Source organism: Lissotriton helveticus, chromosome 1_2 (assembly GCF_964261635.1).
Source record: "Lissotriton helveticus chromosome 1_2, aLisHel1.1, whole genome shotgun sequence".
Classification (NCBI taxonomy): Eukaryota; Metazoa; Chordata; class Amphibia; order Caudata; family Salamandridae; genus Lissotriton; species Lissotriton helveticus.
The window spans coordinates 61,297,127-61,323,895 of NC_136058.1; the positions used below are offsets into that span (position 1 = coordinate 61,297,127).

At 46.3% G+C, this 26,769-nt stretch overlaps 1 protein-coding gene across 1 annotated transcript in view; it reads left to right on the plus strand.

Moving 5' to 3' along the window:
- LRRC40 (leucine rich repeat containing 40) overlaps positions 1-26,769 on the plus strand; it is a 440,314-nt gene that overhangs the window by 332,864 nt on the left and 80,681 nt on the right. The window contains exon 11 of the mRNA XM_078668782.1: positions 18,997-19,104. Within this exon, the coding sequence (XP_078524908.1) occupies positions 18,997-19,104 (108 nt within the window). The remainder of the gene's footprint in view (positions 1-18,996; positions 19,105-26,769) is intronic.

A 26,769-nucleotide genomic window follows, 5' to 3' on the forward strand; every position in this document is an offset into this window, starting at 1 on the left:
TTCCTGTCCGCTATCCTTCTCGGGTGGTAGTGCTATCTAGTGTGCCACTGAGGGTGACATTGTGGCCTCCCCACCATATTATCGTTTGTGGATTCAGTGTTTTGCATCTTGCGCAACCTAGGGAAGAAATGTGGGTCATCGTGATTTGTAAATGTATTGCGACTTATATAGCGCACGTATCACCCAAAGGCATCAAGGCGCTTGCCTTGGGAACCCGTCCTGGCTTTTTCCCTGTGAGATAACCCCTACTGGGTATCCCCAGGGTGAAAGCCAGGCATCCCGCAGCGGGTGGGCCGCCGTAGTGGAGATTAAGCAACTATTGCCCAGAGTTGCAGCGTGGGACCCCATGATTAGAATAGGCACCGAGGCGAGAATTATCGAGTCCGTGGACATTTTGGGCTCAGGACCCTGCCGCGTCAGGAATTGAACCTTGGTCCCGGGCCAGACCTCTGCATCAGGGTCTGCCGCTCTAATCAGTGAGCCACACTCCTCCACAATTTGGGCTGTACGTGTTTATTATGGTGATAGACTTTAGATTCAATACTCTTTGGACTAACAAATAACATCCCTCAAGGGTTTTCAATGACATTTATATGTAGAAAAGCACTGCTACCCCTTTGGAGTATCCTGAGTGAACCGCAAAGCATCTGTGTGGTCCCAAGCTGCGAGAAATATATTACTCATTAGCCACTGTTCGAAAATTGTATGAATAATAATTTTTTGCTGAAAGTTTTATTAAGTAAAGTTGTTGGAAATTTCTCTTTTTCTATATATTCTATTATATATGTATTTATAATGCCTACCACGTGTGTTTTGTCAACCAAATAATTGTGTACCCCTACGTTGATGTATGTTGTGGATGCATGAGAGGGTATGAGAGATTTTGTGACAAATAAAGATTTGCACTATTATGTGTTTTAGATGATATGAGATATGTATTTATTTCTATAGTAGCCATTGAATATCATATTTTTTTAACAATAAATGTATCTAATTTGATATCTACTCACATATTCCTCTGGTTATCGTAACGTGCCCTCGATTGAAATTTGTTGTGTAAGAAGAGTTGCTTAAAAACTTTTTGCATTTGATTAAATTATCCCTGCATTAGGAACTATTTTCGTCAGCAGGGGAATCCCTTCTTTAAATGCATTGGTCCCAAGCTTCTGGCCACCCTGTCACACCTGTCTTGTACTAAGTGCGTTTCTTGTAATAAGCACAACACTGTGATGTCTGGCAGCATAGGCTAACACATGTCGGGCTTTTCTCGGGTCATTGAGTCCCCTCACTTTGCACGTCATCATTCTAACATACTGCTATACCCCCCATACAACTGTGTTGTTAACTGTGTCAGACCTTAACTGACCTGTTGCATATGACATTGTGTAACGCATTTTCTTTAGTTTTTCATCCGTCTCCTTTCTCCCCACCCGCTCTGGAACCCAACTTTCCAGTAAACTCCCTTTTTTGCACACCTTCATTCAACTGCAACAAAGTGTCCGCCACCCCTTCCACCCTTGCCTGTATACAAACCAGCGACCTCGCTTGGGAAGCCGCCAGAGATCCGATACTAGATGCCACGTGTGTATACCCCGTTTGTCGTTCGATTAGTTCATTTGATCTCACTTTCTGCACAGCTAATTATCTCTCTGTTGGGTCCAGGCCAAGTCAGTCAAGAATATGGTCTACGTAATAGGTACACATATGATTGTGTGTGTAGTATAAGGTCTACCCAGACTAGACTGGTATATGGTCAGTACAGACACCACCCAGTTACCCCTTAATGGCAATTACAAAACCTATATCCTCTGCTGCGTTACCCCGCGGGCCGCACAGCTGTCGTATGGAAAAAGAGGTTCTTGGCGACATTGTTTCATTTCAATGCTCCAATTGAAATGTGAGAAGTGCGCATCAGTATTGGCCTTTTGCTGTTTATGTTCTCATACAGGAAGAAAGAAGCACATATTGAGTTGTATGGCAGTTCACTCCACATCCCTTATGCTCTGATTGTGGCTCCAGTTCGTTCCTCTGTGATCCTTGATGAGTTGCTTTGAGTGTTTATTCAGATGTGCTGCTTCATGATGGTCCTAAAAGAAATGAACCCTCCCATCCCAGGTAAAGCAAAGTTTCAACGGGTACATCGTGGCATATCCAATGTCCATCTCCCACAATCTTTTCTTTATTGGTGCAAAGTTCCGGCACACCTCTTACACTGCCTCAATGTGGTCAGAATAAAATGCCAGGTGGGCCCCTTTGTGCACTGTCTTTTATGACACTAGCCAATGCCAGCAAAGTGTCACGATACCTGTAGTTGAGCAGTTTGTCCAGAATGGAGCACAGAAGCGCGCCAGTTACCAGCATAGTCTTAGGATATGTGTGCCCTCTCAACCACAAACATTGGGACAGGTTGCCCTGGCCAAACACCTCCACAAGCAATATTTCAACATATGTTTCAATGTTCCTTATTGCTGTGTTTTTGGGCACTCCCAAAATGTTTATATTTCTTCTGCGGGAGCACACTTTATCCAGTTCTGCTGCCATATATTTTTGCTTTGTGACCACATCTGTCAGTTCATTCTCTGTTTCAGAGATCCGGTATTTTTATCAGTAGTGAGGCGCTGATCATGTCCCTCCAGCTTCTCCTCCGTGCCAGTGTCTCTATATTTTCCTGTCTGTCTTGGCCAAGCTTCTGTTACATTGCTTCTAATAAAGAGCTTATTCCACCTCTTCTGTGACTTTAGCCAGCCTGCTGCGAATGTAGCCTGCCTGCATTTTGCCCCATATTAGTCCGACTCCATATCTTATTGTGTTCCCTGGGTGGCTTCTTTCAGTCAAAGGCAAGTAAGCCCTACCTAATGTCCCCTTTGCCCATCCCGGCTGCTTCTGGCCGCACTCCTGTCTCCAGAGGGCAGTATGGAAACTTTGCAGGCCAGAGGTCATGTCGTGCAGGAGTCCCTCAAACCAGACACCACACTGGGAGACTGTGCCATCTCCCTCGGTGTGAGTTTTTCTCCCCTGTTGCTCACTGATCTTTTAGGCAGGGCGGCTGTATTACGCTCAGGCCTTAGTTCCTATAGTGCCTGGTGCAGGCCTCTTGCTGGTTCCCAGGGAACCCACAGCATTGTTGGGACAACCTCACTGCTATTCTCTGCTCTGAAGACCTGTGCAGGACCCACCAACACACACACGGTCAGTGCGCATTGTAGCCTGGTCTCATCGACACGCCATAGACCGCATTTGGCCCTCCCTGCCAGGCTGCGCCACAAGCCCCTTCCCCCACCCCCTGTATCTGCGGCCACGGCTGCCTGTACACACCGACAGCCACCTGGCAGACTCACTCGATGTTCTGGGAACTTCTTTGGGCTGCTCCAGTAGGGCTCACTTACTCCAAACTTTCCATGGTGGGTTCAACGGAGCCGCCACTACAACAGGGTCCTTAGACTGCTGCGGCTTGCTTTGGGCTCCACGCTATGTCGTGTCAGTATTGTATAGGCAGCCCTACGCTTTTTTCAAGTGTTTTGTAGAGGGGCCACAAAAGCTTAGTTGAAGTGCAGCCATCGTGCTGGGCTCTCTAGCCCTGCCCCTCCCAGGAAGTCCTTGCTGCCAGGATCGTGAAGAATGAACTTTGAGAAATACCTTTCCTTTAAGCTCTAATAGCTGCCAAATGAACTCTTATAGACTAGTATTTCAAAAAAGGGAAGATATAAGGGATAATCAAAAATTCCAGGCATGTCGGTGAGTCATGATTGTTCTCTTGGCAATACAAAACAAACCCTTTCCATTTGTATGAAGTTCTTGTGAATCGTCTTTTGGTCAATCTTACAGTGTCCATACTGGGGGGTGTGGGGAGGGGTGTTGGTTAATAGGGGCTTTGATGGTATGATGCGGAGCAGCTTTCGCCCACTAGACAAATAGAGATGGTGTTGCATCACAATATAATGACCTCCTTGGGATGCTTCTTGTGAGAAATTGAGTTGTTGGTTAAGGGGTGTGTGAGCCTTTCTCAAGCAACAGCTACAATCCTTTTCAGGGAAACCACAAAAGTCACTAACTAAATCTGTGCCTCTGGTAGCTTGGCACAAAAGCATTCAAGCTTAACTTAGAGGTAATTTGTAAAGTAGTTATGCCACACACAAACAGTTATAAAATAAAAACACAACACAAGAAAAATACTGAACCGGTTTATAAAAATAGAGTATATATTTTTTTTACACCAAAATGAAAAAATTGTTTTTTGTAGAACTGGAGATATGCAATGCCAAAGATTTAGCGCCCAAAATCACAAAGCGCCTCTTGCAGTTATCTGGTTGTGCTAAACTGGGGAAAGTCACAAATTCAGGCTGACCATGATGAAGTGTGGGCAGGATACAGGGACCATGTTATACCTGCTGAAAAAGTTACCTTTTCAAAGTCGGTTTGGAACAGTCCAGTTCTTCGTGGAAGAGGCACAAGGAGAGTGTTGTGGATGATCATAATAGCGTGAAAAGCAGGTCGGGCACCGGGGAGAGTTGTACTGTAGTGCGAAGATCCTGTCAGACATTGCGGAGGGTCTTTGATGGAGCTTCGCATTGGCGGTCACTACAGGCTGTCGACATTGTAGTGCGAAGTGCAGATCTTGTGTTGCCTGTCATCCCTGGCGCTCACTACAGCATGAACAGTCGGGACCACGGGAGCTTTGTGTTTGCGGTTGTCACAGGCAACAAGACCGTGGCACAAATGGGCCTGTGCCTCTCAATCACGAAGAGCCCAACATTTTAGATTTCTCCTTTGTATTCAGAGTAGTGCATTCTGATGCCAACCAAGCATCTAGAACCTCAGTAGTCACCTCTTTTTCGTGGTCAGGGATTCACTGTAGCAGAGACTAGCAGGGCTCGGCCAGGCTCAGTTGCAGGTCCAGGCATGTCCAGTTGCAGCAGGTTAGCTGGGCAGTTGCAGGAAGGCATCTGGAGCTTGTTGTGTCCCTGTAGCTCTGAATAGAAGGTCAATCAGCTGACCCTTGGAGTCACTCTGCTTGGGATGAAGGAAGCAGGTCCAGTCTTCCTTTTCAGAGAGCAGGGCAGACCTCTGGCAGAAGGGCAGACCTCTGGCAGAAGGGCAAACCTTTAGTATCCACAAGTCCAGAAGGGAACTATAGAGTGGGACTGGTGGTCCTATTTTTATACCTGGTGCCAGCTTTGAAGTGAATAAACTGCTAACATTTTCTCCCCACAGATGGGTCTGGAATTTCTTGCCTTTCTGTCCGTGTTTCACAGGGTCTGTGGTCACAAAAGGCTAGTGTGCATGTATGTGATTGTGTGTGTGTGTGTGTGTGTGTGTGTGTGTGTGTGTGTTAGCACGCGCACTGAGGCAGCTCCTTTGAAATGTAAGTGGGGCTGTGCACAGCTCCATCCCTCCCAGCACAAATGAACGTGTAACGACAATAGACCTCAGCAAGTAAGTTACTTACATTGCTATGTTCTTCTTTAACTTTCAATCAAGAATTACAAAACCAGGATGGTCCATCCTGCCAACAACTAGTCCCGCTTTGTGTACTGTCTGAGAGGAATACTCAAAGGCCAACTACACATAGTCATGTAACCCAGAATACAGGCCGTAGGCATCAAAGCGGTAGGGCAAGAAAAAGCTAGCTTTCTATAAGTGGGTTGTAACTCTGCCCAAATGGCGTGATCATAACATGAGAAAGAAGCTGCCTAAAAGGAATGCTTTCAATTGGGAGCAAATCTTAATAAAGTAAACAAACCGGACTTGTGCCGGAACCATTTTGAAGTTATTTGAATTGTCACTACATTAATGAAAAGAAAATATTTATGGCTGTAGCTTTTCCAACATATGTTCAATCACTGTTAAGGAAGTGCAAATTAATTTCCAGCACCCTAGTGAGAGCCTACAAGGAAAGAATGTACCTCAGTTTGATGTCCTGAAGAGAACCCTCTAATAGTTTCTGGATTGATATGCTAAGACATTTTAAAAACCACAGAAGAGCTATTTTCTCTAAAATATTGACTGGCTTTTAGAGAACCCAGAGGAGGACTTTGATGAACTTTGTTGGAGGGCCCCTGTGCATAAAGCCTAAATAACAAAAAAAGAGTCACAGCAATACCCCAGGTGTTTCACAATAGTAAAGAGAGCCTTTATTAGTGGTTGAGAAAACGGATGCTCATTGCTCTCAAAAATGTCTGCACTAACCAACTTTGATGTTCTATTGTTCATATTGCCGTTTGAATTATTTGTCCTTTGTTGTATAATTTTGTGATTTATGTTCATTTCGAAGATATGCTTTAGTATCCTGAAAAAAATGCTTTCATAAATGGTTGTTCTATGTTTGTGGTGCCTTAATGTGTTTGACATTATTTCAAATTGAGCAGCAGAAATACGTTTGAATCACTGTAAACAATAAAAAGTGATCACGTTTAGTCACAACCGTGACCACAGAAGCAAAAAGAATCCTATTCAAGATTACTGTCAGTACTGGCACACTTTGGTTAGTGTTGAACTTTCTAAAAGTGGCACTGACAGAAATGTGACTTAAAATCCAACTGTACCATTAAAGAGGATTTTAAAGTACAATTCTTTAGACACTAAACATGACCCCTATTCCCAAACCAGAGTTATCACTTTTTCAAACTGGAAAGGGCTCTGTAAAGAATCCCAGGCCTTGAACAAAGATGCCTACCTTGCCCTGGTTCTCAGAGAGACTTAGATTGTTGACACCGGCTTGTCGTTGTTAAGAGCGGGCCTGGCAGAAATGCTACCACTCTCATGAAAGAGCTGGCTATAAGGCCAATCTGGCAGAATATAAAGTGTCCATTAAGAAAGAAAAATCTCTTTATTACACTAATGAGCTTGCATTAGCTAAATAATCTAGCGATCTCTTCAAGTTGATAAATCTTCTATCTGCTCCTTCAGTGCCTTCCAGCACAGAGGGTTCACAGAATTTTTGTGATCGGATTACCTATTTTTTTACACCAAAATTCTCAATATCTATAAAGAACTTGACTGCCTCAACTCAGTCCCCTATTCAGGCTGATATTCAGGCTGAGCGAGGTCTATTGGAGACTACGGCCAGTAGAGAGAGCTCTACTGCCCTCCTATCTTGCTTTACTCCTCTTACACAAGAACTGATGGAGCTCTATCTCCACAGAATTAAATCAGGCTCCCCACTTTAACTCTGTTCACCCAATGTCTTGCAGCTGGCAGTTAATAACATTGTTCCCGATCTCACTGGAACTTTGAATAAAGCCATTACTTCTGGGTGTTTTCCTCAACTGTGAAAAAAGGCTGTTGTCAAGCCTCTTCTCCAAAAGAGTAATCTGGACCCTGTAGATCCAAACAAACTATTGGCCTATTTCCTTGCTGCTGGTACCTACAAAATTCTGGAGAAACATCAGAATTTCCAGCTGATGACCTAGTTGGAACACCATCAACTGCTGGATGTCTCTATTTGGATTCAGGGGAAACCTCGAAACCTGGCTCTTCGACAGACCCCCTCCTTGATGGACTGGACCCTGCACCAACCCTCCCCCCTACCCAGCACCTTGAGACCACTTATGGGTGAGTAGTCGCACTTAACAAACCCATGATTGATTGATTGAGGAGTAACCATTGGACAGACACTGCATTAGTATCAGCAGTTAACAATATCCGTTACATTGTGGACGCAGGGCAGGCTGTGGCATTGATCTTTTTGAACTTATCCACAGCCTTTGACATCATCTCCCCGACCCTGCTTGTTGATCGGCTGCAGTAACTTGGAGTCACAGACTTAGCGCTGAAACTCTTGGCATCTTTTCTGAGTGATAGGTCTCAGACAGTTATGGTGGATCCGGTTTGTTTGGAGCCTATAGCTCTGCCATGTGGGATTCCTCAGGGTTCCTCCCTACATTATTCAACCTGTATGTCTCCCCACTGACAAAACTTATAAGGTCCTTTGGGCTCCAATCTTTGTCCTATGCTTTTGACACAAATTATTGTGCCTATCACACAGGACACAGAGGCAATTGCTACCAATTTCAAAAACTGTATGCAGGCTGTGGCCACATGGATCGAAAAGAACTACCTACGACTTAACGAAGACAAGACGGAGGTCTTGAACTTGGGCAGTTAACATCACCTGCTTGTAGCAGCCAGATAGCCTGGGGGCTTTACCACTCCAACTAACTCTGCTAAAAACCTTGGAGTATTGGTCGACAAAAATGTATCTTTCGACCAGTAGGTCAATCGGATGGTTTCGACCTGTTTTTGGATTATTAAGACTCTCTGGAAAGTGTTTCCGTATATCCCCTTCCCAGCGTGTATGCAAGCGGCCTTGGCACTTATTATATCAAAGTTGGATTACTGCAATGCTCTGAACATGGATGTCAATAAGACTATACTAGCTAAACTGCAGCTGGTCCAGTATGTCACACTTAGGCAGATTCTTGATGGTTCCCAAGTTTCAATCAGTCTCGGCGGGCATTCGGAAGCTTCATTGGCTGCCTGTGAACAAACAAATCATTTTCAAGGCTCTGTGTATCATACAAAGGATCTCCATAACATCAGGCTTGGAGAATTTAAAAACATGTTTCAACAATATACCTCCCTCCCACCTGACAGTTGCTATCCTGAGGCAGAAATATTTGAACTGTTTCTAAGTATCAAATATCAAGATGGGGAGGCAGATCCTTTTTCATAGTGGCATCCAAGATTTGGAATTCTTTTCCTTATTCCATTTCTAGTCTTTAAGCTTACGTTGCATTTCTTAAGGCCCTAAAAACTAGGCTATTTACTCTCTAATAGATTTGTTTGGGGCCTTTATATCTTCTACTGCCTTGACACCTTTGGCAAATTGTTTGGGCTCTATAAGTTTATTTGATTTCATTCATAAGTTAACCCAATCTTATCCTATAGTGAAGGTAGGCCTCATAGTAGTGAAAAACGAATTTGTGAGTTTTTCACTACCAGGAAATGTAAAACTTAAACTTACAGGTGCAAGTTTTGAAATAATAAAAACACCCTTCCCTATCTATGGCTGTTTAGGGTCTTCCCTAGGAGTGATTTATATGTATTAAAAAGGGAGCTTTAGGCGTAGCAAAAAGGTTTATTTTTCTAAGATGAATGTCAGTTTAAAACTGCACACAGGCTTCAATGGCATGTCTGAGACTTGTTTTACAGGGCTGCTTAAGTGGGTGGCACAATAAGCACTGAGGGCCACTAGTGCTATTTAATTTACCAGCCCTAGATATATTGTATACCACATTACTAGGGACTTACAAGAGAATCATATATGCAAATCGGGTGTAAGCTAATTTTAACATGTTTTAGGCAGTGAGCACAAGCACTTTCGCAACGGTCACAAGAGGAAAACGCTTAAGTCTTAAGGCCAACAAAAACAAATTCAGCAAAACAGGAGGAGAGAAAACAAAAAGATTTTGGGAAGAACGCCCTAAGGCTGACCGGTCGACCTCTACCCATGCCAGTCCTGGCAAATTAGTGAAAAATATCTTGGCCACATTTCTGAACTTAATATGGCATATAGGAAACTGTTTCCAACTACAAAAATTATAGCTAAGCGCAGCATCAGAAGGTCTGTGTTTCCCTGATATACATACATGCATACCATTTGGCATACCAACTGTTCCAAATATGTTATTTTAAAGTAGATTTCAAAGAACCACATATGCGGGTAAGAACTGAAAGAACCTATTTACCCCACTCTCTGCTATCAACTGTTTATATCCTGTACAGCAAGCTAAAACACCCCTTCTCCCAATGACAGTTCAGGCTAGGCTAATTTGAAGCTGGTAAAGCGTTATTTTAACCCTACCTGGCATCCTCTAGCCCAGTCACCCTCCAGATCTCAGCCCCACCGCCGCACGCCTCCCGCTCCGACCCCGGTCCACCACAGCCCAGGGCTGCTTGAGTGGAGGGCGGAACGGGGAGAGAGCGAGACACGCCCCCTGTCTCCTCCTACCAGGACCACAAAGGCAGCCCACACCGAGACCGTGCAGCGGGCGCGCCGCAGGCGCGCCCAAGGCAAGCCCGTCTGCGCCCGGCCGGATGGGACCAGGGGCCACAACCCCTACATCCCAGGCCCCAGAAAGGAGAAGCTTCAGTTCTGGGGAACTCAAAGCACTTAGGATAACCTCACCCACCTCATGTCACCATATCTGGGATCCGAACGTGCCTTCTTTTTCCTGACCCACTTGCGACTTTCAAGTCAAGCCTTCCTCTACCGACAATCCGGTTAGAGACAGATACAACATGCTTTTATTAAATTGTAGATCCCTAGTGAAGCACGCCCTGGAGATTCATCTCTTAATCCAGGAATTTGACACCGATGCCATGTTCCTAACTGAAACCTGGCTCACTGATGATTCAGAACCAGACGTGGTCCAGGCCCTTCCTCCAAGGTATCAAATTGTTCATGAAAATCGCAAGATAGGGAAGGGAGGAGGGCTTGCCATCATTTTAAGAGACTCCTACCAGTGCCGGACCTCTGACCCCTCCATCGCCAGCTGTGAAAGTTTGCCATTTGTAATAGATTTCTCCCCGACTACTACCTTTTCTGGAATCCTGATATATCGTCCTCCTGGATTGCCAACAACCTTCATAAACACCCTCCCCTCTTTAGTTGCTGACTCTGCAACCATGTCTGCTAATTTCTCTTTGCTGGGGGACCTTAATATCCATCTGGATGAAGTTTCTAGTTCATCCGCCCTCCAGCTCACTTCCAGCCTAGCGGCACTACAACTTACCCAGAGAGTGGATAGCCCTACTCACATCAAGGGCCACCTTCTCGACCCGATATTTAGTAATTGCCGGAGTCTTGAAGTGTGTAGGCCCGTGCCTGTCCCATGGTCTGACAACTATTAATTTCCTTTTACATGGACCATATTCAATTCCCGGCCATCACACCTTACCACTTTACCCATACAGAGGAACTGGTCTAAACTCCCTGTTCACGAATGGCAATCCACGTTGGATAAAACCAGACCTTTCGGGAATACAGACCCCACTCTAGCAAACGAGGACCTTAACAGTTGGATCACTAGGACCCTCGACGAGGTACTCCCTCTATGGAGGACATAGGCAAAACGGAGCACTAAAAATGCTCCCTGGTACTCGCCCGAACTGAGGGAATTTAAGAGTAAATGTAGACGCCTGGAAAGGAAGTGGAGACTCGACTTCTCCCCTGCTAGCAAATCCATCTACAGAGAGTCAATCAAGTCCTACAAAAGGGAGATTAAAACCGCCCAAGCAACATTTTTTGCAGAGGAAATCAATCTGGCCGCTTCTAAACCTAAAGAGATCTATAGGATTGCTAAGACCCTCTTGAAAAGACGAGAAGCAGCCCCCAACCCTCAGACTGCACAATCCCGATGTAACCATCTGGCCAATTATTTCTCTGGAAAAATTCAACTAATATACTCATCCTTTCAGACCCACCCTGCTCCTTCACAGGGAGTGACTCCATTTAATCCTTAGACCCATCCCATCCACTCCCTACAGTCCATTCCTCAGATCAATATGGCAACTCTTAACACCATTGCCCCCCTGGTAAAATCAGGCTCTCCTAAGGACCCGGCCCCACCTCGAACCATAGCTATGGTGAAGGATAACATCTTTCCTATTTTACTGAATGTTCTTAACGCCTCCATAGTCACTGGCTCGGTGCCTCTTCCCTGGAAACAGGCGATGGTCAAGGCGCTTATAAAAAAAACCTAGCCTCGACCACACCGACCCCAAGAACTATCGCCCAATTTCACTTCTCCCCTGGGCTAGTAAGGTGTTAGAGAAACATATCAATTCAGTCCTCATGGAGTACATTGAAGCTAACCACCTACTCGATGGCTCACGGACAGGTTTTTGGCCCAAGCATGGGACCAAAACATCCTTGCTGGCATTTACAGAGGAGGCACGGATGATTATGGACAGGGGGGGTTCAGCGGCTATAATCCTCCTTAACCTAAGTGCCGCTTTTGACACTGTCCACCATAGTACACTACTAACGCGACTATCAAACATCGGAGTATCGGGCAAGGCCAAATCCTGGTTAGAATCCTTCCTTTCTGGCCGATCCTTCCAAGTATTTGAGGGCGATTATACTTCATCAAGTAAACCTTTGGTCTGCGGTGTCCTTCAGGTCTCCGCATTAGGACCAACACTGTTTAATGTTTACATGGAACCACTAGCGGGTGTCGTCCGTCCATATGGAATACGAATTGTTACCTATGCGGACGACACCCAGCTGGTAGTGTCCCTCAACCAGTTGGAGTCCAACCCCGGGAATTTGATATCATGCCTGGAGGAGGTATCCAACTGGATGAACATGTCACATCTGAAATTGAACAGTGATAAGACCGAGCTACTGACCTTGGGCAACCCTTCTCCTTGACCCCTCAAATGTCTTTGGCCCCCCTCCCTAGGCCCGCCCCCAATGCACAAAGACGAAATCAAAAGCCTGGGGATCTGGCTCCATAAAGCCCTCAACTTTAACACCCAAGCCTCAAAATTGTCAGCAATCTGCTTTGGCTTGCTACCGGCCCTACGGAAGATCTTCCCCGTATTACCATTTGAGGCCAGAAAGATCATGGTCCAGGGACTTATCCTATCCAGGCTGGACTTTGGCAATGCTTTGTATCTGGGCTCCCCCCAGTCAACCCTGAATACACTGCAGATTGTACAGAACTGTGCAGCTCGGACCCTGCTCCAAATTCCCCGTCGAACATCAATTAGAGATGGACTGAGGAGCCTACATTGGCTGCCAGTCCGACGAAGAATTGAATTCAAATCTCTGTGCACTGTGCACCGGGCAATCTGGGAAACTGGCCCTCCCATTAATCGGTCCCTGGCATCCCCATACCTCCCTGCCAGGCACCTTAGATCATCTACTTCATCTTTATTGACGATCCCTAGGATCAGGAAAGCCAGATGCGGAGGCCGTGCGTTTTCGTACAATGCTTCCAGGTTGTGGAACTCCCTTCCCCTCCATCTACGTGCAGAACCTAATCTGCTGGCCTTTCGGAAAGCACTAAAGACATTGCTCTTCTCAACCCCCATCTAGGCCTGGCCCACTCTGCCTGCTCATAGGGTCTGTCAGCGCTAGGACGCCTCAGGGTAACTATCGCGCTTTATAAATAGTCATTCCATTCCATTCCATATCCTTGCACACAAGCAGATTCAAATCTACAGTCATAGCAAAACCCTGCAATGGTCCTTTACAGGCATAACGATAGGTGGGATAACATTTTGATGGCACATCTGAGCAAATAGAGGAATTACCAAACAAGGTTATCTAATACAAGAGGGAGTAGTGAAATCTTTTTGACATATTTTTTTTTTGTTTAGATTTTTGTATTAGGTTTTAACACTTTAAATTCAGTGAAGCATAACATGTTTCATTCTTGAGTTACATGCATAGGTAGACAGAGACAGTTTAGGCACTTGAGTGTACATTGGTGGTTACTATCTTTCTTAGCTGCCACTGGATATCATTACAGTGCCGGTGTTACAAACATGTTGAGGCCATCTATGACTTTCGTATGTGTTCTGAGATATGCCTGTAGGCCTATAGCTTGGTCGTGGAGCTACGTCTGCCCATGGTACTTGTGGGAGTCATAGCATTCTGCCAGAGTAATTGGGCAACGTTCCCTGTCCCCTAATGAGGTTATTTATGCTGCTGGCTGGTATCCTTAACTTAGAACCTGGGCGTTGAACTGGGGTACTGCTTTGGGGTCAGCGGGGAGGGAGGGTGTATGCAGACGGGAGGGGGCTGAGCAGGTCCTCTCTGTAGGTGTGTGGCTACTTGGCAGCTGGCGACTGTTGATGCGGGGGGGCTCGACTACTTCCCCTGTCTTAACCTGGGGCTATGCTTCTAAGGCGAGGACTGTGATCTTTTGACATACTTAAACAGGAATTCATATTATCTGTTTCCCAGACTTTGATATATCACCAATTTATACATTGCCTGGATTCCAAATGGGGACGACATAACAGCTTTCACAGAGCAATATATCACTTGGAAGGGGGTTATACTGGGACTTTACAGCACAGTGACCATGAATGATTCGGAAGACTACACTAGATAGAAGTGGCAGGGGCTCCTCAATATTTTATTTTCGCTGAGGCTGAGGAAGATTGGTCTGCACTGTTAGAAACGTATGACTAAGACCTCAGGGAAGCATGTCTTAAATACTCCTGCTTTTTTTTTTTACTCCATTTTATTAGGTTTTAGCAAAGATGAAAACCAATAGACACGACAGATCAAAGTATCAAATTCTACAAAGCATGAAGTACATAGTTTAGGATACTCGGAGTGCTCCACTCTCAGCATATTTTAGAGTGTCCATACATCAAAACCCCCAAATTAGGAATTAGACCAATCCTCTTCTGTATTTAGTTGGACACCGCCGAGCCTCATACACCGGTTGTTCTTGTGCAGTGCACCAGTCCAGTTCTTTGCGCCACTGGGAGATTGTAGGGGGAATGTTTTTTCTTCATCTAGCTGCTTTGGTGGCAGTGCCTAAGAAAGCCTTATCTGCTCCAGTACCTCCTATGCCCTCCATCACCTGGGGGGGCCATAATGGCGTCCCAACAATCCTAGTCTTCCAGGGGACCCAACCACCTTTCCCATCCGGCCCGCAACTGATCGGGTGTGGTTGGGGAATTATTAACTAGGGAACGGTAAATCTGAGACCCCTCCCCCCCCCTTTTTAGGTCGAGCTATTTATAGCTCTGAACTATTGCAGGGGAAACAACACTCTTGAACAAGCGGATTCCTCCCAATGCATGTTGTCTACTGAAGCATGATGCTTCGCCAGGCGCGCGGTTGGCCTCCCCATATGCTCGTTTGCCTCCCAAGCTGCTTCCCCGCCCCCGCCATGAGACTTCAAAGCAATGCGCTGCTCTGAAGTGATTGTTGTTCACGTGCTCTGCAGGTCACCATTTACCGCTAGCGCTTTCATCCCTTTCACTCCCGAGAGTTCTCGTGATGACTGCTCCACCATTCCAAGCCTCTTATAAAATATTTTTCCAAACTACTACTCCGTACTTGTTTGCAAACATTTCACTACAACTTTAGGGTCCATTACGTACGTAGTATCACTATTCACAAAACTAGTGTTATTTGTTTGCAGCTGCTGTCCTCTTATTAAGCCACTTTGCTATGTCCCCCATCACACTACAAGTTCGTATCTCTTTCCTACCTTTATTAGGTGTCTCATTTCATTATAGCTTCGTATCCAACTACTGTGCGTTACACACAATCCTTTTAAGAGCATTGTGTGCACTCAACGCCACAGCACCCCTCAGCGCCACAGCACCCCTCAGCGCCACAGCACCCCTCAGCGCCACCGCACCCCTCAGCGCCACCGCACCCCTCAGCGCCACCGCACCCCTCAGCGCCACCGCACCCCTCGATGCCACCGCACCCCTCAATGCCACAGCACCCCTCAATGCCACAGCACCCCTCAGCGCGCAGCATCACTCAACGGCACAGCATTACTCAATACCACAGCATCACTCAATCCCACAGCATCTCTCAACGCCACAGCATCACTCAGCACCACTCAATGCCACAGCACCACTCAACGCCACACCACCACTCAACGCCACACCACCATTCAACGCCACACCACCACTCAACGCCACAGCACTCCTCAGAGCCACAGCACCCCTCAGCGCCACAGCACCCCTCAGCGCCACAGCTCCCCTCAGCGCCACAGCTCCCCTCAGCGCCACAGCTCCCCTCAGCGCCACAGCTCCCCTCAGCGCCACAGCTCCCCTCAGCGCCAGAGCACCCCTCAGCGCCAGAGCACCCCTCAGCGCCACAGCACCCCTCAATGCCACAGCACCCCTCAATGCCACAGCACCCCTCAATGCCACAGCACCCCTCAACGCCACAGCACCCCTCAACATCACAGCACCCTTCAACGTCACAGCACCCCTCAACGTCACAGCACCCCTCAACGTCACAGCACCCCTCAGCGCACAGCATCTCTCAACGCCACAGCATCACTCAGCACCACTCAACGCCACAGCACCACTCAACGCCACAGCACCACTCACGCCAAAGCACCACTCAACGCCACAGCACCACTCAACGCCACAGCACCACTCAACGCCACAGCACCCCTCAACGTCACAGCACCCCTCAACGTCACAGCACCCCTCAACGTCACAGCACCCCTCAACGTCACAGCACCACTCAACGTCACAGCACCACTCAACGTCACAGCACCCCTCAACGCCACAGCACCCCTCAACATCACAGCACCCCTCAACGTCACAGCACCCCTCAACGTCACAGCACCCCTCAACGTCACAGCACCCCTCAACGTCGCAGCACCCCTCAACGTCGCAGCACCCCTCAACGTCGCAGCACCCCTCAACGTCACAGCACCCCTCAACGTCACAGCACCCCTCAACGTCACAGCACCCCTCAACGTCACAGCACCACTCAACGTCACAGCACCACTCAACGTCACAGCACCACTCAACGCCACAGCATCACTCAACGCCACAGCATCACTCAACGCCACAGCATCACTCAACGCCACAGCATCACTCAACGCCACAGCATCACTCAACGCCACAGCATCACTCAACGCCACAGCATCACTCAACGCCACAGCATCACTCAACGCCACAGCATCACTCAACGCCACAGCATCACTCAACGCCACAGCATCACTCAACGCCACAGCATCACTCAACGCCACAGCATCACTCAACGCCACAGCATCACTCAACGCCACAGCATCACTCAACGCCACAGCATCACTCAACGCCACAGCATCACTCAACGCCACAGCATCACTCAACGCCACAGCATCACTCAACGCCACAGCATCACTCAACGCCACAGCATCACTCAACGCCACAGCATCACTCAACGCCACAGCATCACTCAACGCCACAGCATCACTCAGCACCACTGAAGGCCACAGCATCACTCAGCACCACTGAAGGCCACAGCATCACTCAGCACCACTGAAGGCCACAGCATCACTCAGCACCACTGAAGGCCACAGCATCACTCAGCACCACTGAAGGCCACAGCATCACTCAGCACCACTGAAGGCCACAGCATCACTCAGCGCCACTGAAGGCCACAGCATCACTCAGCGCCACTGAAGGCCACAGCAACACTCAGCACCACAGAACGCCACAGCCACACTCAGCACCACTGAACGCCACAGCCACACTCTGTGCAACCATTCAACAACAACTGGTTCTAATATGTTCTCTCAATGTTTCAAGCTTTATTACAAATGTCACAAAAAGATGTTAATATTTCACTGCTGTTCTTGGATTTTCATCACAATAAAATACAATGAACATAATCTTCCCAAAAGTTATTTACAAAAATTTAAGCTATTGCCATTATAAATTACAATAACTTTTATTTAAGTATTAATTATTTAAAAAAATAAAATCCATTGTTAGGTGTAACATTAATACATCTAAGTCATGTAAATACAACACATATTGCATTACAAATGCTATAGGTGTCACGTTTGCGAAAGTTAAAAATATTGGCATTGTAAATGACAAAGCTATTAATTACGCTATTTTCAAACCCAACACATAAATAAAATATTTGTCATTTACAAAGCTATTAATTACGCTATTTTCAAAACCAACACATAAATAAAATATTTGTCATTTACAATACCAACAGATCAAACTTTCCTAATGCGAGACCTATTGCATTGCAAATGCTTGTTCCAATTACTCCTGCTTGAATGTCATAGGACACCTGCCAGGCTCCATAATGTGGACTAATGTGGACTAAGTCCGACAGACAAATGTTGTTGATGTGACGCGTTAGATTGCTATATTCTTCCTAGATTGTAGTCCTGCACAATTTGTTGTATGGCGATTATTACAAACCACAAGCGTTACCTCTTTCCACTCGTCAGCAAAATTGGTACTTTTGCATAACACTATTGACATAGGAGGGATTACTTCAAACAGGGTTGTTGGATAACCACGCCACTGCCCTCTCTAGAGCTAAATTCTGTACCCTATGATATTGGAGGATCACCTACGGAATAGGTCTACGAGGTATTACGACTGGCAAAGTATGAACCTATACAAATGGAGAGACCCTGTTTCAGCTTTTGGGGATTTGGGGGATCTTTTCTTAATCAATGTGACTATAATATGTGAAGACAGATAGATATGCTATTGTAACCACTGCAATTAAGCCCTGTGCTCTCAAATGTGCTAGTGCTCCAGGATGGAACACCTGCACGTATACCATAATCATCCGACTGTGTTGCATTTATTCCCTCTATGCACGTAGGACACTGAACTAGTAACCCTAATAGGTCATTTCCTAATTAATTAGGTATGATCCTCTCACCTCCCACTCTTTTCTCTCTCCCTTCTTATCTCTTACCTTCCCTCCTTTCACATCCCCATTCTAAGATTTTGATCCGTGAAATGTTACCTATTTGTTCTGAATGGACGGAGTATCGCTATGCTATATATTGTCACCCTTCTTTTATCCTTGATCTATGATTTGCATGGAATAGACATTCCTTATTATTACTTAGTTACTTGCATGGTAATATTGGACACACTGGTCTATTGATATATGATAATACTGCACTTTTGTTGGAAAGGCTATCAAATTAACGTTTAGTTTCTTTATTGTTATGTTGATATGACAGTTGTAAAGCACCTTATCTAAAGGAAATGACTCCTTAATAAAGAAAAGTTTAAAAAAAGGATGATTGGAAGCTCTTATACTACCCTGGACTCTCAAACTAGTCTTACAGTTCCTCAATTACCACCTTGAATATTTCTTAATTGCCCATATTTCTCAGTTGCCTAGTCATGCTACCTTATATTCATCTTTCTGTGTGTGATGATCCTAAAGTGCTTGTGCCACATCTTAAAATGTAATGGTACTGTGTACATTAAATCACTGCTAATTAAATAAGGTATGTGTATATTGTTTTAAAAACATTTAACATTTCATCAGGTAGTAAATTGCAGTTTCTTCTTCAGTGAAAAACAGGCAGCTATCATTCCAGATGAAATTTTCAATGCTGTGGGAAACAATGTAATCACTACTGTAAATTTCAGCAAGAATCAACTTACTGAGGTTCCGCCCAGGTATGTTATATTTTTTTTACTCATCTGATAAGATACTCTTTTATACATAAATTGTCGTGCGTCTTTCTATATGACAAATCTATAGTAAGTGAATTATAAATAGCAGGGAACAAAGTTAACTGAAAATGTTGGTAAGTGATGTAGTTTACATTCCATGACAATATAATGCTCTCTTTACTTAGCAATAATTCACGTTTGACTCAGTCCTACCCTTTAATGCCTTAGTACTCACTTTGTAAAGGAGAATCTGGTTTTTGGAACACCCGTTTTTATCTCTTCTCCATCTTCCTTTCTGACACCTAAATGTTAACTATCATTTGTAAATCCCTGTTTCTGATACCCATGCAGTGTCTTCCAATTGAGTTTAAAGGAAACGAACACCAGCACAGGATACTTCTGCTATTTATACATCCAGTTCATCGGGTTCTGGGCTCTCTTGCACTGCCTTTGGTCATGCCTGGTAGGCTTTGGAGCCCTCCACACAGTCAGTGTTCCATTGAAACCCACAAGAATGTCCTTTAGGTGTGCGCTTGTGTGCACACAAAATGCAGCCTCCTTTACCCATGTCCTGCACCAAGTCCTGTTGTCTCCAATTGCCATCTCTGAACATGGAAAATCAAGGCTCCTGTAGAAATACTCAGATATCCTCACACACAGATATCATCATAGTCATTAATTGTAGATTTTTCTTTAACTTTTTTCTTAAGATTTTAATGATTGAAGAAATATAAGCAATACATTGGACATAGTAAAATTATAACAACAATATAGGACCAATACAACCATAGTTTGGCTTACAGTTGCAATCAGTATGACTTTGCTTAAGTATTGCAGTGTGTAAACATGATTAAAAACAACTGTATACAACTATGGAAAACAACAAATAAGGGCATATTACGAGGGGAGATATGGGACCTTCCGTTAAGTACATAGATCTGCATAGGGAACGGAAGTAAGCACCTAAGACTGAGACTAGTGCACTACATCCAGTGTGTTTAATGAATATTTGTGAATGTGAAGACCGCTATCTAGAGGGGGAATGGTATCATGTCTAGCTCTTTATTTAAGAGTAATTAACAGCTCATCCTGTGAGGTGGCAGTCGGACGCTTGCATAGTCCTCTTGCCTCTTTCCTGTACAGTGAGAGTGCTTCCACCTCAGACTATCGAACCACTGCATTGCACCCGCGGTTTATACTAGATAAAGAAGAGGCCTTCCATTTCGTTGTGATAACCAGGAGGATGGCTAAGTCCAGGAATCTGGTTACCACCGTTCAAGACTTAGGGAGCTTATATAACTGTATTATACAATACTCCAGCGTGTGTAATCCAGAATGAGCTGTTGCAGCAGTCAACTCCGAGACAGGCTCTCTCCAGTATACAAGGACATAGCGAACTAGCGAATGTGTAGATTTTCCTGAATCTTGCCGGAGTTAGGCACTATGCAAAAAATTAAATTGAAGATACTGGAATCTAGTGTATAGAAGACTTTGGGGGGTGAGAAAGTATAATTTCCCACTCTTTGCCAAAGGGTCAGTTGAATGGTCCAGAATGGCCCTAACTAGACAAGAGATTAGTTTCTGGCCAGCAATCTGTGGGCTATTGAATGGGTGGGAGGCTCCTTGTCTGTTATTCCACACATATTGCCAATTTCCACGTCTATGTGTAAGAAATTGGCCCACCAGCATGCCAGCCTGTTCGTCTAGTGTTTCAAATGGGATCGGAGCCCCATCTTGGAACAGCTCTCACACACACAAGCGATCCCTGAAGAATTTCATATCTCAGCTATTCTTTCATTAACCGCTTAGCTGCAGCCACAATTCCCCCGCGGTGGTAAAGAATTTGACACATGCGCGGTTTGAACAGCCGAGGGCCGTCCTCCCCACACGCCCACCGTGATGTCAGACAGCCGGGGGCCGTCCGACGCACGGAAGAGGATAACACTTCTCTTGAAGGTGAGGAAACTCTTTAAGGAGACTAAAGGCATATTTAACAGATTATTTGAAGATAATTTTAGGGCTCTGTGAAAGCTATCCTGATCATCGGGCAACTGCTTATTAGATTGACACTGCAAGGGGAAATTGGGCAAAACGATTTCACAAAGTAAATTTAACATGTCACGTTTACTAACATACCCTACTTTGATTAAATGATGACCACTGAGCCATTAAAGCTGTGGGCGCAAGGTAATAATGCTCAATATCTGGGGCACCCAAGCCTCCCCAATCATTGGGAAGTTTCAGCTTAGCTAAAGCAATCCTGCGTCTTGTAGTGTTCCATATAACACCCCCCATCATGGCATCTGAGGTCCGGAACTTGCTCCTGGGCTGGGAAAATATTAAAGTAACTGAGGCAACATTATAATTTTGGGAGAGCTACATGATCCTGAACCGTCGGGGGAAGAGGCTTCCAGAACAAATATTTGGTATTGAAGCAAGAAAACTGCTTTCCTTATATTACCATCGAGAAGATCTTTATTTGATTGGTATATACTGATACCAAGGTAACAAGAAGTCATGGGCCATCTGATTGGATGTACATTTACAGTTATGTGATGTACAGGACAGTTAGGGCTGAGGGGAAACAAACATGATTTTGAACAGTTGACCCCAAGGCTCGAGGCTTTTTTGGAGTCACTAAATGTTTGCTCCACCATTACTGTGCCCTGACGAATGTCTTTAAAATAGTTCAAGACCTCATCAGTGTATAAGGGCACCACATGGGTTTCATTATGTAGAGAGATGCCCTATGTGCGATTCAACAGACGAAGGGCTAAGGGTTGCTGGCTGAGCCAATAAAAGATGAGACAATGTAGGATCTCCGCATGCACATGTATAGGGGTGGTGCAGGTCCCACCAGGTCGGGTGAGTTGCGTGGCTCACCAAGCCCCTTACTGTTGAACTGCCAGCTATTCCGTTGTCCCACTTGAGGCTCAGAGGAGCACCACGCTGTTGTCACGGACCGCTCATCTTTGAATCGCAAGCCGTGGACGCTCTCACCCTGGCTCACCAGGCCCAGCAGTTGGCATCTCTCGCAGTGCGGGCACAGTGACCCAAAAAATGCAGGCTGGCCAGGTAACAATGCGCCTACCGTGCTGCCCCACACTGGAGAGGTCCAATGCAGCAGCAGATTGTGTCTGGTTTGGCTCCCACCTCAGATATATAAGGATTGTGTGCAAGGCTTAAGTTGGGGGTAAACGTGGGTCCACAGTGTCCAACCACTTTTTTCACAGGGTGGACATAATCCACCATGCAAGAATCAGGACCCCACTGAAATGTGATTAACTTGTCCCAGTGTAATTTCCAGTCACCGGAACGCATTCAGCTGCGCATGCACGTTGTCTACTTTCTTTCAGAGCTGCAAAATGCAGGCAGTGGGGACTTTCGTATTTCATACTCTAGCTGGGCCCATAACAAAAGCCGAATTGAAGGGGCCATCAGGCCTCCTTTTGTTCCACTATCCTAGCTGGGAGCTATCTGAGCTGTCACACCTAGATGCAAGGGAGGGGAAACCAAGGCTCGCAGTTTGTTATCTCTTCACAAATACTTGAGGAGTGCTTTTTACTTTCTTCAATCCCTATATATGAGAGATATGCATGCTCTGTAAGAATGTCATATGTGCTGGTCTGTCCTAGTATTTGCACAATTAACATTTTAACTACCATTATTTTTTTTCATAGCCTTAAGATATTTTAAAATGTGGACTTTGCGACCAATTAAGCAGAACAGATGTACTGCCTATGTCCTTGTTGCCAATTTCTTTGTGGAAGCCTTTTTACAAAATAAACGAACAAGTTGACGCTCGCATTTTGTGTCAGGGGTGCTTCAGTTTTTTTGCTCAACCAACGCAAAATCTTATTTGTTAAATCTCCCAATGAGCTGAAATGTACTCATGATAGACCTGCAAAACATATGTGTGAAGTGTTAAGATCTGATGTCACTTCCTGTGAAACTGCGTCATGATGTCGCGCTCTGATTACATGTGCCAAGAATTTCACTTCTCTTCCAGTGGATCCTCATCAATAGTCATAACCACTGAATATTCCCGCCCATGTGCGGGACCCCGGAGACAATATAAAAATATATATGGAAAAACATATATATCTCGCTCCACATATATGTATGTACATATAATATTTTTTTTTCCTACCAATGCAGCCCCAAACAGAGGCTAAACCATGTAACCGCTTATACATGCACTGAAATTAGCAAGGAAATAAAAAATAAATCAGGTACAATAGCCCTTGAACTTTGTGTTTGAATGAGTAAAAGCACTCATAAATCCTGAAAATTGCTAATAAATAGACATTGTTAGCCACAGACTGCATTGAAAAGCAATAACATAGAAAATGAAAGCATTTTCAGCCAAAACTGGCACCGTGCCTTTAAGGCAGCCATGACCCCAGACTTCCCATCATGCCTCAGGGGTGACAGTTAGGTCAGTTCTTTCCGGCTCCTTCTGTCAGGACCCTGGTTTAACAACTCCCACCTTTTTTGGCTTTCTGTCAAAAATTCTTGGTGTTTTTCTTCAATTCTTCATTTCACTTGACGGTTTTTGACCTTAGAGAGAGATTGCTGCCTTTTTTGAGCTTCAAAAAAGGTACATTTTTTGTCAAAATGCCTTCGCTTTTTGATCCCTGCCCTTCCTGTGGGAAGAAGAAAGCTAGGTCTGACACACATCCTGTGTGTATCCTTTGTCTCCCTGAGACACATTCTGTGACGAACTGTGAACACGGCAAGACTTTGTCAACCAGAACCCTCAAAGACCGAGAAAAAATTCGAATTCATGGTCTTTCTGAGAGAGGTAGGTCTCCAAAGAGACAGAAAAAGCGAAGAGCGCGATCGACGTCGAGAGAGGTCCCGACTTGCTCTCCTTCGGCGTTGGGATCGGCGTCGAAGTTTCCATCGACGTCGAAGAAGAGCCACCTTCCTCCGACGGCGAAGACTTCAGCGTCGAGAGTCAAGGTACCTCCGCTGCCGTCAACTGGGCGACGTGCAGCATCGAGAGAGAGGTCTCCGTTTGAGCATAGGAGCTTGAATTCGAGACACCCTACGTCATCGCCCGGCCAGAGGCGTTCGACGTCGAGGCATCCTCCGTCGGCATCCGGTCATCGACGCTCGACGTCGAGGCACCCTCCGTCGGCGTTCGGACATCGACGCTCGACGTCGAGGCATCCTCCGTCGTCGCCAAGGTATAGGCGCTCGACGTCGAGACATCCATCGGGCTCCAGTCATGGGCTCTCAGCTTCGAGACATCTTCCGTCGGCGTCCAGTGATCGGCGCTCGACGTCACCACATCGGCGTTCGACGTCGAGACATATGTCAAGACGAGTCTCTCCTGCACGTTCGCAGAGGACGGAGTCTCCTCAGAGGGTTAGTCACTCCTCAGCGCAGTCTCAGCCAGCAGTTTTGCAGTCCAAGACGTCGAGTTTGCCAACTCCGTCTCCACATGAGCCTGGGTCGCAGAGGTCTCCAAGGTCGGCTTCAGCTACGGAAGGAGAATCTGTCGTAGGGGGACTATCTAGAATGGAGAGCTCTCCAGTTAGCCATCCTTCTAAACGGAAGAGACCTTCGGAGGATCGTGGTTCTCGCAGTCACACTAGATCCCCTACGCCTCCTGTGAGCCTTTCTTCAACCTCGTCAGGCTCCTCTTCTTCTCGCCATTATTCTCCGGATGTGGTCATTCGTTCATCCGGCAGTGAGAGATCACGGCGGTCTCCTGCACGTTCGCAGCAGGGACAAAGCAATGTAACACCTCCAGCACATTCGCCAGTGAGAGTCGATGTACAGAAGACTCCTCCCATCAGGCTGTCTCCAAGATGGTGTAGGCCTCTTCATCACTGGGCACCAGACAAAGAAACAGCGGCCAGGATGAAAGAATACAGGCCGGTTTCTAGGCCCAGAGAAAGATCACGCTCCCAGGTTCGGCCCTGAGATCGATCACGCTCCCAGGTGCGATCCAGCGGACGAGGAACCAGATCTAGGAGCAGGAGAAGGGACAGAAGGTCTCCAACTACATCTTCTTCTCCTACCCGCTCTCACAGGGATTATTCTTCTACTATGACGGACTCTCCTCCATCGAGGATATGACCTATTGATGACATCTTCACTTTTCAGGACATTCTGGGCAGAGGGGCTCTGAAACTGGGAGTGACCTTGACAGCTCCCCAGGTGAAGACCTCAGTGATTTTTGAAACCCTGCACCACGGTCTGCACCCAAGCCTCTGTTGCCCTTGGTGCCTAGGATTATAGAACCAGTGATGGAGGTATTCCTCACTCCAGCGACGATAAAGGCTGCGCCGGTGAGGAATCTCAAAAAGTACCGCTCGCCAGATGAGGATCCTCTGTTCCTCAGGGCTGATCCGCCCCCAGACTCAGTCGTCATCGCAGCGGCGAAGAAGTCAGGTGCAGTAGCCTCCTCCACAGTACCTCCGGATAAGGAGAGCAAATCACAGGATAGTGGGGGAGACGAGTCTGTAATACTTCAGCCTCATTCCTCAAGGTGTCCAACGCGGAAGCCCTGTTGGGGCGTTATGATAGGTCCCTGTGGGATTCCCTTAAGCGTTTCGTGGAGAAACTCCCGCAGGAAGACCGTAAAGACATTGAGGAGATTCTCTTGGAAGGCAGTCAAGTCTCCAATCAGGTGATTAGCGCCGCAGCCGACGGGGCTACCCTCGCAGTGCACGGCTATGCGCATGGGATATCTGCACGGAGGTCCTCCTGGTTGCGCCTCACAGCTTTGAAACCAAAGGCCCAACCTCGGATCCTAAACTTGCCTTTTTCAGGGACATCTTTGTTTGGGGCAAGCGCTGATGAAGGCAGAGTTGGACACTCTCAAGGCCGTAGGGTTTGAAAAAAAGGAGTTCAAAAAGAAATACCGCTCCTACAACAAGGGCTCTTCTAAACAGTGGGTTGAAACCCTTCACTGGCAGAAGGGTCAAGACCAGCAGGGACAGCAAATGTCTCAGTTCAGAGGCAAGCGCAATTCCAGAGGAGGAGGGAATCAGCGCCAGGGCAACAATTCCAACAAGGCCCAGTCCAAACAATGAGTCCTTCCGCCAGCGCCGTGGACCACTCCAGTGGGGGGAAGCATCACTTGGCAGAGTGGCAGGCCATTACGAAAGACCGATGGGTGTTGACTACACTTCAGAATGGATACTGTCTTCGTTTCCATCGTTTACCTCCAACAGTTCCTCCAATGCCACATCAACTCATCAGCTACACCGTTTAAAGAAAGAAATGGCTACACTCCTCGAAAAGTCAGCCATCGAGAGGGTGCCAATGTCTCAAAGGGGGAAAGGAGTGTATTCACGATATTTTCTGGTCAGGAGAAAGGGCCAGAAAGCAGAATACAGACCCATTCTGGACTTGAGAACACTCAACCTGCATGTCAAAAAAGAAAAATTGCGCATGCTGGCACTTCACCAAATATATCTACATCTCAGGAGGGGAGATTGGATGTGTTCACTGGACCTGCAAGATGCATACTTTCATGTCCCGATACACCTCAATCACAGGAGATTTCTTCGGTTCCGGGTGGGGACCTCCCACTACCAGTTCACAGTCCTTCCGTTTGGGTTGAAATCGGCTCCCCGGGTGTTCACGAAGTGTGTTGCAGTCGTAGCAGCTGCACTAAGCCGCAGGGGGGGTCTTCGTGTACCCATACCG